The 13175-nt window shown below is 33.7% G+C and overlaps 1 protein-coding gene across 1 annotated transcript; it reads left to right on the top strand.

The window, feature by feature from the left end:
- Window positions 1–6797: 6797 nt before the first annotated feature.
- LOC123542561 (zinc finger protein 888-like) lies at window positions 6798–8782 on the top strand. Its single transcript, XM_045328464.2, has one exon. The coding sequence runs from the start codon at window positions 6961–6963 to the stop codon at window positions 8479–8481; it is 1521 nt and encodes a 506-aa protein (XP_045184399.2). The 5' UTR covers window positions 6798–6960; the 3' UTR covers window positions 8482–8782.
- The last annotated feature ends 4393 nt before the right edge of the window (window positions 8783–13175 follow it).

Raw genomic sequence — 13175 nt, forward strand, 5'->3', positions numbered from 1 at the left:
TAGCATTTTTATACATCTATCTAATTACACAGCCGATTTAATTTTGGAATGGTTTTATACAACAACAAAGAAACTTTAGCATTATAAATGTCATTCCCATTAATAAATAGCGATCAAATTGTGCATCCACTGTTGTCTTCCTTGGATAGCTCAAGGTTGACCACTGGAACATCATAATGTTTTGGAACATTTGCTAGTTTAATATACTAAGATATTGATAAGAATAATGTGTCGGTGTCCACTTTAATGTCTTTCTTGTCCGAAAAAAAGTTGACAAGGTTGACAAGTGGATTGCGATCACATGGTTATATGCATGTAACTATAGTAATTATCTAAAGAAGCATATGACAATACATACAGGAGAGAAACGCTTTAATTGCAATGTTTGTGATTTTGCGTGTAATCAGCGCACTCATCTAAACAGTCATATGGCAAAGCATACGGGAGAAAAACGCTTTGAATGTGATATTTGTGATTATGCATGTTATCAAAGAAACGTTTTGAAATATCATATGAAGATACATTCAGGAGAAAAAGAAACTTAAATGTAATATGTGTGAGTATGCGAGTCATGATAGCAGTAATTTGAAGAGGCATATGGCAACTCATACAGGAGAGAAACGCCTTAAATGTGGTTTTCGTGATTATGCATGTATTCAAAAGGAATCTCTGATCAAGCATATGAAAATACATACTGAAGAAGAATTTTAATGACATGTTTGCGCTTATAAATATACTTTAAGCAGTTACCTCAAAATGCATATGAAAAAAATATAAAGGGGAGAAATCTTTAAATTTGAAGTATGTGACTGTGATTTTACAACAAGTGGTACTCTAAGACAACATATAAAAAAAACATACAGAACAAGAAATGATAAAATGTGATATTCAATAGACCTGTCTTTGGTACATATGAGATTTGTTTGTTTTGTTTATGGGTTTAACGCCATTTTTCACCAGTATTTCAGTCATCAAACTCCGGGCAGTTAACCTAACCAGTGTTCCTGGATTCTGTATCAGTACAAACCTTTTTTCCGCAAGTAACTGCCAACTTCGCCACATGAAATATCAGAGATTGAGGACGAATGATTTCAGACACAATGTCTTTTTATCAAATCGTCAAGGAGAACATACGCCCCGCCCAGGGATCAAACTCGCGACCCCGCGATCCGTAGACCAACGCACTCCAAACTGAGCTAAGCCGGCTGGTATGTACATATGAAAATACATACAGGAGAAAAATGTTTTAAATGTTACGTGTATGTGTGATCAGTATCTGGAATACACATATGAGAAACATTTTGAAAATGATTTATAATTATACATGTATTATATTCAAATAATATGTCTCGTCCATGTTTCCATTAACGCATATTTCTTTCATAGATGTATCAGAGATTACAACGTTTAATTTTCTCTGAGCCACTGCTTTTTTTCTTAATGATAAAACTTCGAGGCTAAGAACAATGTGGACTTTATTTTACGACTACTTAAGTACTCATACCACTCAGGAAACTGCTGTACGTATTTTTTAAATCTGTCTACCCCTGTATAAAAAGCTATATTGAAGCTATTTAGAAATATAAATGTTTGTTAACTTCTAAATGTCTTCTTTTAAATAAAAAACGTTTAGAAAATAGCTTTTAAAACAGAGATATCAATAAAGAATATTTCAAGCAGTTCACATTATAAGTAACATTGTGTATTTCTTTTTGCACATTGCCCTAAAGTTGGTTAAGTTTGATGTCTTTGCATGTGTTATTCTCGAAAAATGCTTCAAAATAAGAGCTGCTTTTGCAACGAAGTCATAGGTTTCTTAAATGCAGACTTTTTATTGACATATTATAGAAAATTTCGTTAAAAAGATCAGAAATGCCCGAAAATCATGATCGCGAAAACATGTGACAAATATGAAAATATAAAGTTAGAATAAAATCTTGATAAAATGCTCGTTTCGAATTTCTCTTCTATCATCTCGTTATTCAATACTTACATTTTATGCTTCTTTAAAGCATTTTTATTTTTTTTTTCACATACAAAGCCTCGACGATAATAAACAATTGTTAAAGGTCGTAAATGTGGACCACTCAAAAATGGTACCGTGGCAAGCATACAAAATAATCATTTAATGGTAGATTATGATTATCTTGTTAATTATTCAGAAATATCTACCTGCTTTTTCGCAAATTGAATAACTAATCAAATAAAATTATTGCAAATTAGCTCTCGTGCTTTAAATAACAGATGTTGTTTATCGATACTGATTATCTTATTTTCATTCCTTTTGGTCCATAAAACCTGTACGAAAAGTATTATGTACTCAATCGGTTACTTATCATATACATTTGCACACTCATGTACTTACTCAGTCACGTACTCAACATCCTTAAACTAGTGTACTCACTCACAACATCCTTTCATGTATTCATGTACTCACACGGTCACTTATTCAACATTCGCACATTCATGAGTCACTCGGTCAGTTATTCAACATTTCTGCATTCATGCACTCTCCAACATCCATACAAGTATTCATGTACTCAGTACTCGGTCAGTTACTCAACATTCGTACATTCATGTACTTACTCGGTCAGTTACTCAACATTTGTGCATTCATGTACTCACTCAACTTCCGTACATGTATTCATGTAGTCACTCCTTCACTATCAACTTTTATGTAGTTTTATATCAGAGATATTTTTATTCATAAATGATCTTTTTACATTCTAAAACTCAGTTAAATGGTATGTTTTTAGTTTGAAAATGTATATTGTCTCTTGTAGGTGTTGCCCAGCAAACAAAAGACGTCTTGAACACGTCCTTATTTGGTTGTTTTATGTACCAAAATAAAGACGTTTTGAAGCCGTCAATAAAACGTCTTTGTCTATGAGAAAATGCACGTTTTCGTTTTTCTAATTAAGAAATAATATATCTCATTTAGTTTTAAAAACTCGGAGAAACACACACGCACATACACTAACACTCAAAAGAATGCAAACGTTTGTGAGGTGTGAAAACAATGATATATATATAACCTTTTTTATGTATGCTTTTAAAGTTTAAAGTTTTTAAAGTTTCAAAGTTTTTAAAGTTTTAATATTAATAAAATAAATCTTAAGAGTATAGATGTAGTTCATGGTCAGTGGCAGTTTTTCCCAGGCGTTTCAGGAGTGTAAGTAAGGTAATCGCGGCTCTTACCCTGGATGACAAAATTTAATAAATTTAAATATATTTCATAATCTATTTATTATTTTGGAAATTTAGATACAATTGAGGGGGGTATAACATTTAAAAACATTACAATAACAATAAATACTCCAGCCAAGATCCAGACATGTTGCAAAATTAACACCCGGGCCTAGAATTAAGGTCCCTTTTTAATCATATCATATGAATCTAATTCTTTGGAATCGATCCAGGCGCCGACCCGTATCTGGCAACGGGTCTCAAAATTCAAATCTCGCTGGGCCTACGATTGATTAGTTAGACTGGAAACAGTCATAACTACGCAGCGCAGCGTAAACAAATAAAAATGAATAAAACAAAACAAAACAAGTATGCTTTTACATTAAATTATGAGCATTTTTTAGTAAAAATCCAGCTGAAATAGATGTGTGACATTTCGCATAAAATCTTCGGCAATTAATAATGCAAGTTATGTCTAATGATATTTCTTTGACACCTTTGTCAATCGTGAGACGCATTTTTAATTTAATGTAAACATAGCTTATTTTTTTATCAGTGATATATCCGTCGTTAATAGCTTAATTAAGAGTTCTATTGTTTAGTCTTCCTCTTGATAAATGCAAGATTTTGACACTAATAATGAGAATCATTTTCCATCTGTATAAAGATTGTAGCTTAGAGAGTTCAACCACATTTCTTCATGACATTTACCTTGTGGAGAAATAACGTGAACAACTGTAATTTATTGTGGATTAGAGCTATTATTTCCAGGTAGGGATTTTTTTTTGTTCAAATATTTTTTTCTTCTGTTTATTAAAACTCCTTCTACATCTTTAATGGAATAACATCAGATTATTTTTATTGTCTAGTCAATATTTATTTATACATTGTAAATATTCCGTGTTTCCAGTCGTTTATTGTTTCAGCTGTAAGGCTTGCTTTATATTTTTGTTAAATTTAGGCGTCGGCGACTGTTTTATTTCCAGGACAGTTACTCCCCTTTGAAAAAAATACGTCATTTGTATAATAGATTAATAATGCAGTGTTCTTTGAGTAAGTAACACGCCGTTTCTGTCATAGTTGTAAATTCATCTCTTGTACTTTTCTAATGTTGATATGCGGAAAAAGTTTTTTTTTAATTTTGGAAGAATTGCTCAACAGATTGTGTAACCGTCTGATAATTGATTACCTCATAGGCTAGGCCATTTTGATCTTGAATTTCCAGGCATTGCATCCCACCCCCTGGAAATAAAAAAGGAAGAGAAGGAAATAAAATGGTTTTTCGAAAAGGCAACATTAGGACAGCATTAAAAATGTATGTGGCTGCTGCAACATACGACCTCGACGTAATTCATATATATTTTCATATGTTAATTATCTCGAAGATAAAAAGAATTTTACCTTTAAGAACACTTAATTTTATTATTGTTTTCCAAATTTAACAGGTGAGCTCATAAAATTGTGAAAATAAGTGGTATAGAGCTATTGTATATAACTTGCAGTGGAATAGGTGTTCTTAAATGCTCCTGAATTTTTTTAAATGCCCCCAGAATGCAGGAAATGAAGCGCTGAATTTCAAAATTTCCCAGGGGTGGGCATGCCCCCGAACCACCCTAGTTGATCGGCTACTTTTTGATTCCAGTCACTTTGACAAAAACTTATTGGCCACCCTGTACTTGTCAACGGCTAGCATCCACACAAAAACACACATCGAATCATTTAGTGTATAAAGACACATTTTTGTCAGGCTTGATCCGCGCATGTATTGAGAAAACATAGATACAGTTGTACTGTCAGTACATATGCGTAAATATTAGATTCTAAATGGGTATTTTCATAGGACCATTTTTAGAGCGTGATAGTTTTCAGCACAGATTATTTTTATTTTATGTAACATAACATGTCAGTATCTTTTATTGTTACTTTTGATAAGAAGACATGTTATATTAAATTACCATTTATAGTTTTCATAGCATTCAAATACTGAAGTACTGAAAAGGAGGTCTCAAGACTTCATTGTATATCTGAAATAAAGAAGAAAATGAATAGTAACTGTGACTGTTGCATTGCTTAGCTAAGTTCACTTTCATGAATGCTGTTTCTCTAATTATTTAACAGGTCCAAGAAAAGTCACAAATTTGTCTGTACATGTATTAACCTTAAACCTGCTAGTGGCAGGTGGTTCTGCATTTGCGACACATCCATGTAGGCTGATCATGGTCTGCAGTGTTTGCTTTTCAGTCAGTAAATATTCATTGAACACCATTTCGGATGATAAATGGTATTGCCCAAACTGAATGATGGACCAGTCTATTTTAGACATTTAGTTGGGTACTGTATTCATGTACCCACTTGGTCACTTACTCAACATCCGTACATTTATGAACTCGCTCATAAATTAACATTCGTACATTCATGAACTCACTCTGTCAGTTTCTCAACATTTGTACATTAATTTAATCGCTTGGTCACTTACTCAACATTCATACATTCTAGTACCCACTCGGTCACTTACTCAACATTTGTACATTCATGTACTCAATCAACATTCGTACATTCATGAACTCACCGTCAGTTTCTCAACATTTGTACATTCATTTAATCACTCGGTCACTTACTCAACATTCATACATTCTAGTACCCACTCGGTCACTTACTCAACAATTGTACATTCATGTACTCAATCAACATTCGTACATTCATGTTCCCACGAAGTCAGTTACTCAACATTCTTACATTGATGCACTCGCTCAACATCCATACATACATTCATGTAATCACTTGGTCACTGTCAACTTTTGCATTGCTTACCTAAGTAACACTTACTTGTATGCTGTTTTTCTAATTATTTAACAGGTCCAAGAAAAGGCACACATTATCTATACATGTATTAATCAACATCAGTACATGTATTTATGTACCCACTTTGTCACTTACTCAACATGCCTACATTCTTGTACCCACTCAACATGTGTACGTTCATGTACTCACTCAGCATTCGAACATCAATGTACTCACACGGTCAGTTACTCAACATTCGTACATGGTCAGTTACTCAACAATCCTACATTCATGTACTCACTCAACATCCATACATGTATTCATGTATTCACGCAGTCACTGTCAACTTTTATGTAGTATCATATCAGAGATATTTTTTATTTATAAATGATCATGAATATATTACACATGTTTTTTTTTAAAATTCTAATTGTTAATATGAACTTATAAGTTAAATGGTATGTTTTTTTAATTAAGTGTGTATATTGTCTCTTTTAGTTTTAGTTAGAATGGTAATTTACAATTGTTTTATTTTATATGTAAATATCTAAGTTTGTAAATTTATGAATGAGACATACATGTAAATAAACTATAAAATCTGTATAGCAAATCTATCTAGAAATAGCTATAAAACCAATATCAATTTTTCAATATATACATGTCTATCCAATATAAAATAGTTATTATCCAATTCCTGTACTGGTGGGGGATGAATTGGCACTAGGAGTGGGCTGCTTTTTGTATAAAGTGTGTCCGAAGGCATTTGCCATGAAAGGTATTATACAATACATGCAAGATAATCTGTAACTTTTAATCTTTTGCAGATCTATACAGACATTTGGTGGATTTCAGCTGTATAACGGTATATATAGCTTTGCTATGAAACACAGAACAAAAGAAGAGTCTTAATTAAGGGAGAAAACTATTTTAAAAGTGTAAGAAGCAACAGGAGTAATTAGTATCTTAAATGTTTGCTGAAAACATTTGATAATAATGTTTGAAATTATGCATAATATTCAAGAAGAAACTACTGAAGATATAAAAATGCATGAAGTACAGAAAAGCTTTAAATGTGGTTCTTGTAACTTTGCATCTAAATCAAGTAGTAAACTGAAGATTCACATGAGAATACATACAGGGGAGAAACCCTTTAAATGTAATGTTTGTGATTACGCAGGTAGTGAAAGTCATTTGAGGAGACACATGAGAATACATACAGGGGAGAAACCCTTTAAATGTAATCTTTGCGATTATGCAGGTAGTGAAAGAAGTAGTTTGAAAAGGCACATGACAAAACATACAGGAGAAAAGGGCTTTCAATGCAATTTTTGTGATTATGCAAGTTGCATAAAAAGTAATCTAATGATGCACATGAGAAAACATACGGGAGAGAAGATATTTAAATGTGACCGTTGTGATAGTAGATTTAATGCAAAATGTAATCTGAAGAGACACTTGCAGAGAAAACATACAGGAGAGAAACCCTTCAAGTGCAAGATATGTGATTATGCATGTGTTGTAAGCACTGACCTGAAGGTCCATATGAGAATACATACTGGAGAACATTTTTATGAATGTACATTTTGTGATTATGCATGTAATCAGTCCACTAATCTGAAGAGACATATGCTTAAACACACAGGAGTGCGAAGCTTTAAATGTGATGTTTGTGATCATGCATTTTACACAATTTATGAACTAAAATTACATATGGGAATACATACAGGGGATAAATGCTATAATTGTGATATTTGCGGTTCGGCATTTAGCTCGAAAAGTATTCTGACATCACACATTCGAACACATATAGGGGAGAAACGCTTCAGCTGTGATTTTTGTAACTATGTTTGTAATACTAGCAGTCATCTTAAAGAGCATATGACAATACATGCTGAAGAGAAAAGCTATAAGTGTAAGTTTTGTGATTATTCCTGCAACTCGAGAGCTTATATGAGGACACATATCAATATACATACAGGAGATGCAAAGATCTTTAAGTGTGATGTTTGTGATTATACAGGTCACCATCTTAGTAATCTGAAGAGACATATGGCAATACATACAGGAGAGAAGCGCTTTAAATGCAATATGTGCGATTATGCGTGTAATGTAAGAAGTTCTATGAACGGGCATATGGCAATGCATACAGGAGAAAAACGCTTTAAATGTGATGAGTGTGATTGTGCGTATCACGATGGCAGTAGTCTGAAGAGGCATATGGTAGTACATACTGGAGAGAAACCTTTTAAATGTGATGTTTGTGATTATTCATGTAATAAAATGTACATTCTGAAAAATCATATGAAGATACATACAGGAGTAAAAAGCCTTAAATGTAATATGTGTGAGTATGCGTGTCATGATGGCAGTAATTTGAAGAGGCATATGACAATACATACAGGAGAGAAACGCTTTAAATGTGGTTTTTGTGATTATGCAAGTAATGAAAAAAGACATTTGATTAAACATGTGAAACTACATACTGAAGAAGAACGAAGGGGAGACAACCTTTAAATTTGAAGTATGTGACTGTGCATTTACAACAAGAGGTAATTTACAATCTTAGGTAATCTAAGAAAACATTTGGAAAAAAAAAACATACAGAACAAGAAATTATAAAAATGTGATATTCAATGAACCGGTCTTTGGTACATGTATTAGCTGGAACAACTATGTGTAAGACCCTTAGCCTTATATGAAAATACATACAGAAGCGTAATGTTTTATATGTTACATGTTTGTGTGATGTTTGTACTGTAATTAAAACAGCTACATGATAACATATATGAGAAAACATTTTGAACTTGATTTATAATTATGCATGTATGATATTCAAATAAATCTCTTCTAATTGACCTTGTTAAAGTTTCTGACGCAAATCACACATGCACCGATTTTTAGCTCACCTGAGCCAAAGGCTCATTGTGAGCTTTTGTGACCGCTCAATGTCCGGGGTCCGACGTGCGTCGTCCGTCCGTCCGTCAACATTTCCTAAAAAATCTTCTTGAAAACCACTAAGCAGAATTACACCAAACTTCAAAGGAATGATCCTTGGGTGACCCCCTTTCAAACTGATTTAAGAGTTGAATTCCATGCAGAACTCTGGTTGCCATGGCAACCAAAAGGAAAAAATTTAAAAATCTTCTTGTGCAAAACCACATGGCCTAGGGCTTTGATATCTGATGTGTAGCATCATCTAGTGGTACTCTACCAAGATTGTTCAAAGTGTTCCCTTAGGGTCAAATATGGCCCCGCCCCGGGGGTCACAAATTTTTCATAGACTTATATAGGAAAAAAGTTGAAAAATCTTCTTGTCTGAAACCACAACACTTAGACCTTTGATATTTGGTTTGTAGCATTGTCTTATGGTCCTCTACCAAAATTGTTCAAATTGTACCCCTTAGGTGAAAAGAGGCCCTGCCCTGGGGGTCCCAAGTTTTATATAGACTTATATAGGAAAAAGCTTTTTTATCAGAAACCATACGACCTAAGCTTTTGATATTATGTATGATGCATTATCTAGTTGTCCTCTACCAAAATTGTTCAGATTATGCCCCTGTGTTTAAAAGATGCCCTGCCCTGGGGTCACTTAGTTATTATGTGAGTTATTTACGAAAAACACGATTTACTTTCTGTTCTAAATAAATCATCAAGTTTTAGCTCATCTGATTTTTTGAAGAAAAAAAATGAGTTATTGTCATCACTAGATCGGCGTTAGCGTTGCCTGGTTACGTTTTATGTTTAGGCCAGCTTTTCTTGCACACCGGACTGGCGTTTCCTGTGATTTTACCCATGCCGACAAAACCCATCTGGTACCACCCCCAGCACCCATGCCAGATGACTCCCATGCTGTTAATGATAACTACTCCGTTCCTTATAGTATATTTCTCGATTCAAAATACGTTAGTTTACCCAAAGAGCTATAAAAATATACTTCTTTGGTTTACCGTAAGAACATTACGTATAGCTTAATTAATGGGAGAGCGGTGCCTTTGAGTGATAATGGCCCTGGCAATGTAATAATAGCCTCTCGGGCTATTATTACCTTGCCAGGGCCATTATCACTCAAAGACACCGCTCTCCCATTTAATAAAGGTCCTGGCAAGGTGATAATAGCCTCGGGCTATCATCACATTGCCAGGGCCATTATCACTCGAAGACACCGCTCTCCCATGTATTTACCTGTTTATTACATGTTTACCTATAATATAGTAAGAAATGGTTTTCGTGTCATTTTTATGGGTACTTGCATCTTCTGGTACAATAAATTTCAGCTTTTCAGTTTCTACATTATTTGTATAAGAGTCTGTTTACTGTATAAAATCAAATACCTGGATAGTTGTACTTTCTTGCTTATTGCATAATTTAGGGATAAAAATACGTTATTTCACGAAGAATACACGATGTTACACTCAAGATGATAAAATAAAACGGAAATATTCACCGTTTTACCTCCATGAAACGCCATGACGTCATTTTTGTTTACGGACGTTAATTTCACGCGCTAACGCCAGGGCCATTATCGATGGCCCCGGAGCTTATTATGATAATACAATAATGCATGACGCAATGCGATAATGGGAGAATTTTCAGCATAAATTTAATACTTTTTATAGGTACTCATGTAATAAGTTACGCTACAAACGATAAAACTAATTTAAAAGCAGAACTTTGTAATTGTGCATAACGCACAACATCATGACGTCACTTATGTTTAAGGAAGTTACTTTCCCGCGCTTTGTGTTCATTCTCTACTATAAAAAAGCGTGCTACGTAAGTATTTCTACCTGTTATTTGAAAAATACGGTATGCAAAAAAATAATAATCTTCCAGAATAAAATGTTAACATGTAAACGATATGCAAGACAAAATATCAGTCATGTGTTACGAAGCAGATAGAAATATGATTAAAGGCAGTTGGCAAATTAAGTAATGGTTATAATGCAATAATTCGGTCAAAAATATGCTTCCGAAAGAAGTCCCAAATAAATAGATCCTATTTTTTCCATTTTTCGCGCATTTGCGCGTAAATCGGGGCTAAATGGGCATTATTTCACTCGTGGAATGACTTTTACATAAAAAAGGACACTTTTCATGCTAATTTTCGCATGTTTTCGAGTTGTTTACTTGAAAACGAAAGTAGGGTGTTTATTCTTTGGACCGCTTTCTGAAATAAGGCAATATGAGGGTACCTGACTTCAGTTGACTTGCATTTCACTGCATACTATTCAACACCCCTTTTTCTTTTCGTTTTCTTGAAATAAATGTACAGATATCTTGTGGAAAATAGGTCTACGAAGGAGTGAAAATCTAGAAACTGTAACAAAATTGTTCTGAAGCAGCTGAATTTTATATGAAACAAAGAACAATTTCTTTTATTGGTATATAGCCTTATAGGTATGACGGGAGTAATGCGCCTGTATTCCTCGAATGTAGTCCCTGACACTATATAGTTCAAATTTTTTGGGGGGTAAAAAAGGCATTTTCATGCTAGGTATTACTTTTATTTTTAATTTGATCAGTAATTATATCCTTATAGAGCATTTTAGAAGAAGTCAGATATATGGAAGTTGGTAATATGTAGTTTAAGGATGTTGCTAAGTGACAGCTGAGGATGCTGGGAAAATTTGCGGAAGAATACATTGTTTACAATAGTGAAGTCATTCAAAGTTCTTGCATTATGGTCGACATATTTTATTCTGTGTTTCCAATAGCATTAAAATTTGGATTATTTTGTAAAAGGAACATGGTCTTGCAAGAAGTGAAAGAATGGAAATATAAAATAAAATACTGAAGACTTTGACAATTTAATATGACTCATAGAAGAAATGTGTTTAATACCGTCATACCTAAAAGTCAGTTACGCACAGCGTCCGGTGTAACTTGTAAATTTTGGGTATCGTGAAACCTCCTCCGGTGTATTTTGTAGATATTTCCTATACACACAGAAAACGCAGGCTGCGAAAATGTATATAATTACAGATTTATAATTATTTCGCACGCTTTTTAAGGTGAGTTCGAACGCTTTTTAAGGTAAGTGGGAAAGTTATAATTATTTTCCATTTGTACAAGTTCAAGTCATCCGATTTTAGACTTTCAGAACGTAGACTAGATTCTAGATCTATAACATTTCGATCAATTATATTCAGAGTTACTTTTAGATATACAGTATGTTAAGGAGACATTGCATCTATTTTTACATATTTTCTAGCGCTCGCAGTGAATTAGGGACAACTCTGACCATGGAACAACCCGGACCAGACAACTCGGACTACGTTTTAAGACGACCCCAGACCATATTTTTGAAAGTTCTAGGAAACTATTTACTTTGAAATATATGTAAGAGTCGTAGATGAACAATATTCCTAGTAAACATGGTAAATACACTTCAGATACCGTAAAATGTTATGAGGACCTGGACGACTCGCAGTATAAATTCAGAAAGATAAACTTAGACAGTGTACCAAAGAAGTCTACTTTTTAAGATGGGGCTAGTTGACTTGATATTTGTGAGCTCTTGTGTTCTGGTAAAATAAAAAGTAGAAATATGGGCATGCGCAGCAGCTGTTACATACATCAATAAGATAAGATAATCTTTATTTATAGTTGATTCTATTTAACAAAATTAACATAAGCTTAGAAGCTTATATCCGACATAAACTGATTATCCATTAATGTACAAACAAACAGCCTAATAGTAAAAGAGCACATTAGTGGATTATCGTCTAAAATATAAGATCTACGATGCATATAATCTTAAAATGAGCATTTTATGTGATTTGAAGGGCAGTGCATGCAAGCTCCATGTCTTCAAAGTCAGATTTTTACGGTCCCGGACAATCAGATTCACTTATATTCATAATCGTCGCACTTTTCACATCAAATTGAAATAATACAGAATTTTAAGACACTGTTTCCAAACTTGAAGTATATCAGATGAGAAGAAAGTGGAAAGTGCACGAAGTATTGTTATTACAAACTTGTATCTGTATGAGCCCGAAGCTGTTAAATCAGAGTTTAGTTCTTCAGTTTCAATGGTTTGAAAAACTAAAAGGAGAAAAGTTGACCTAAACGCAAAACGTAACCTACAAATCTGATATTTTCTAAGTCCAAAAGGGGCCATAAATTAAATTTAAAGCAGAATGGAGTTAGGTTTCTTGATGTTCGGCGTCAGCTTTTGGTGGAGAACATGCGTTGCAATGAGCCCG

This window comes from Mercenaria mercenaria, chromosome 19 (genome assembly GCF_021730395.1).
Source record: "Mercenaria mercenaria strain notata chromosome 19, MADL_Memer_1, whole genome shotgun sequence".
Lineage (NCBI taxonomy): Eukaryota > Metazoa > Mollusca > Bivalvia > Venerida > Veneridae > Mercenaria > Mercenaria mercenaria.

Excerpts from the sequence above, each read along its gene's own strand:
- LOC123542561 (XM_045328464.2), top strand. The coding sequence starts at position 6,961 with ATGTTTGAAATTATGCATAATATTCAAGAAGAAACTACTGAAGATATA.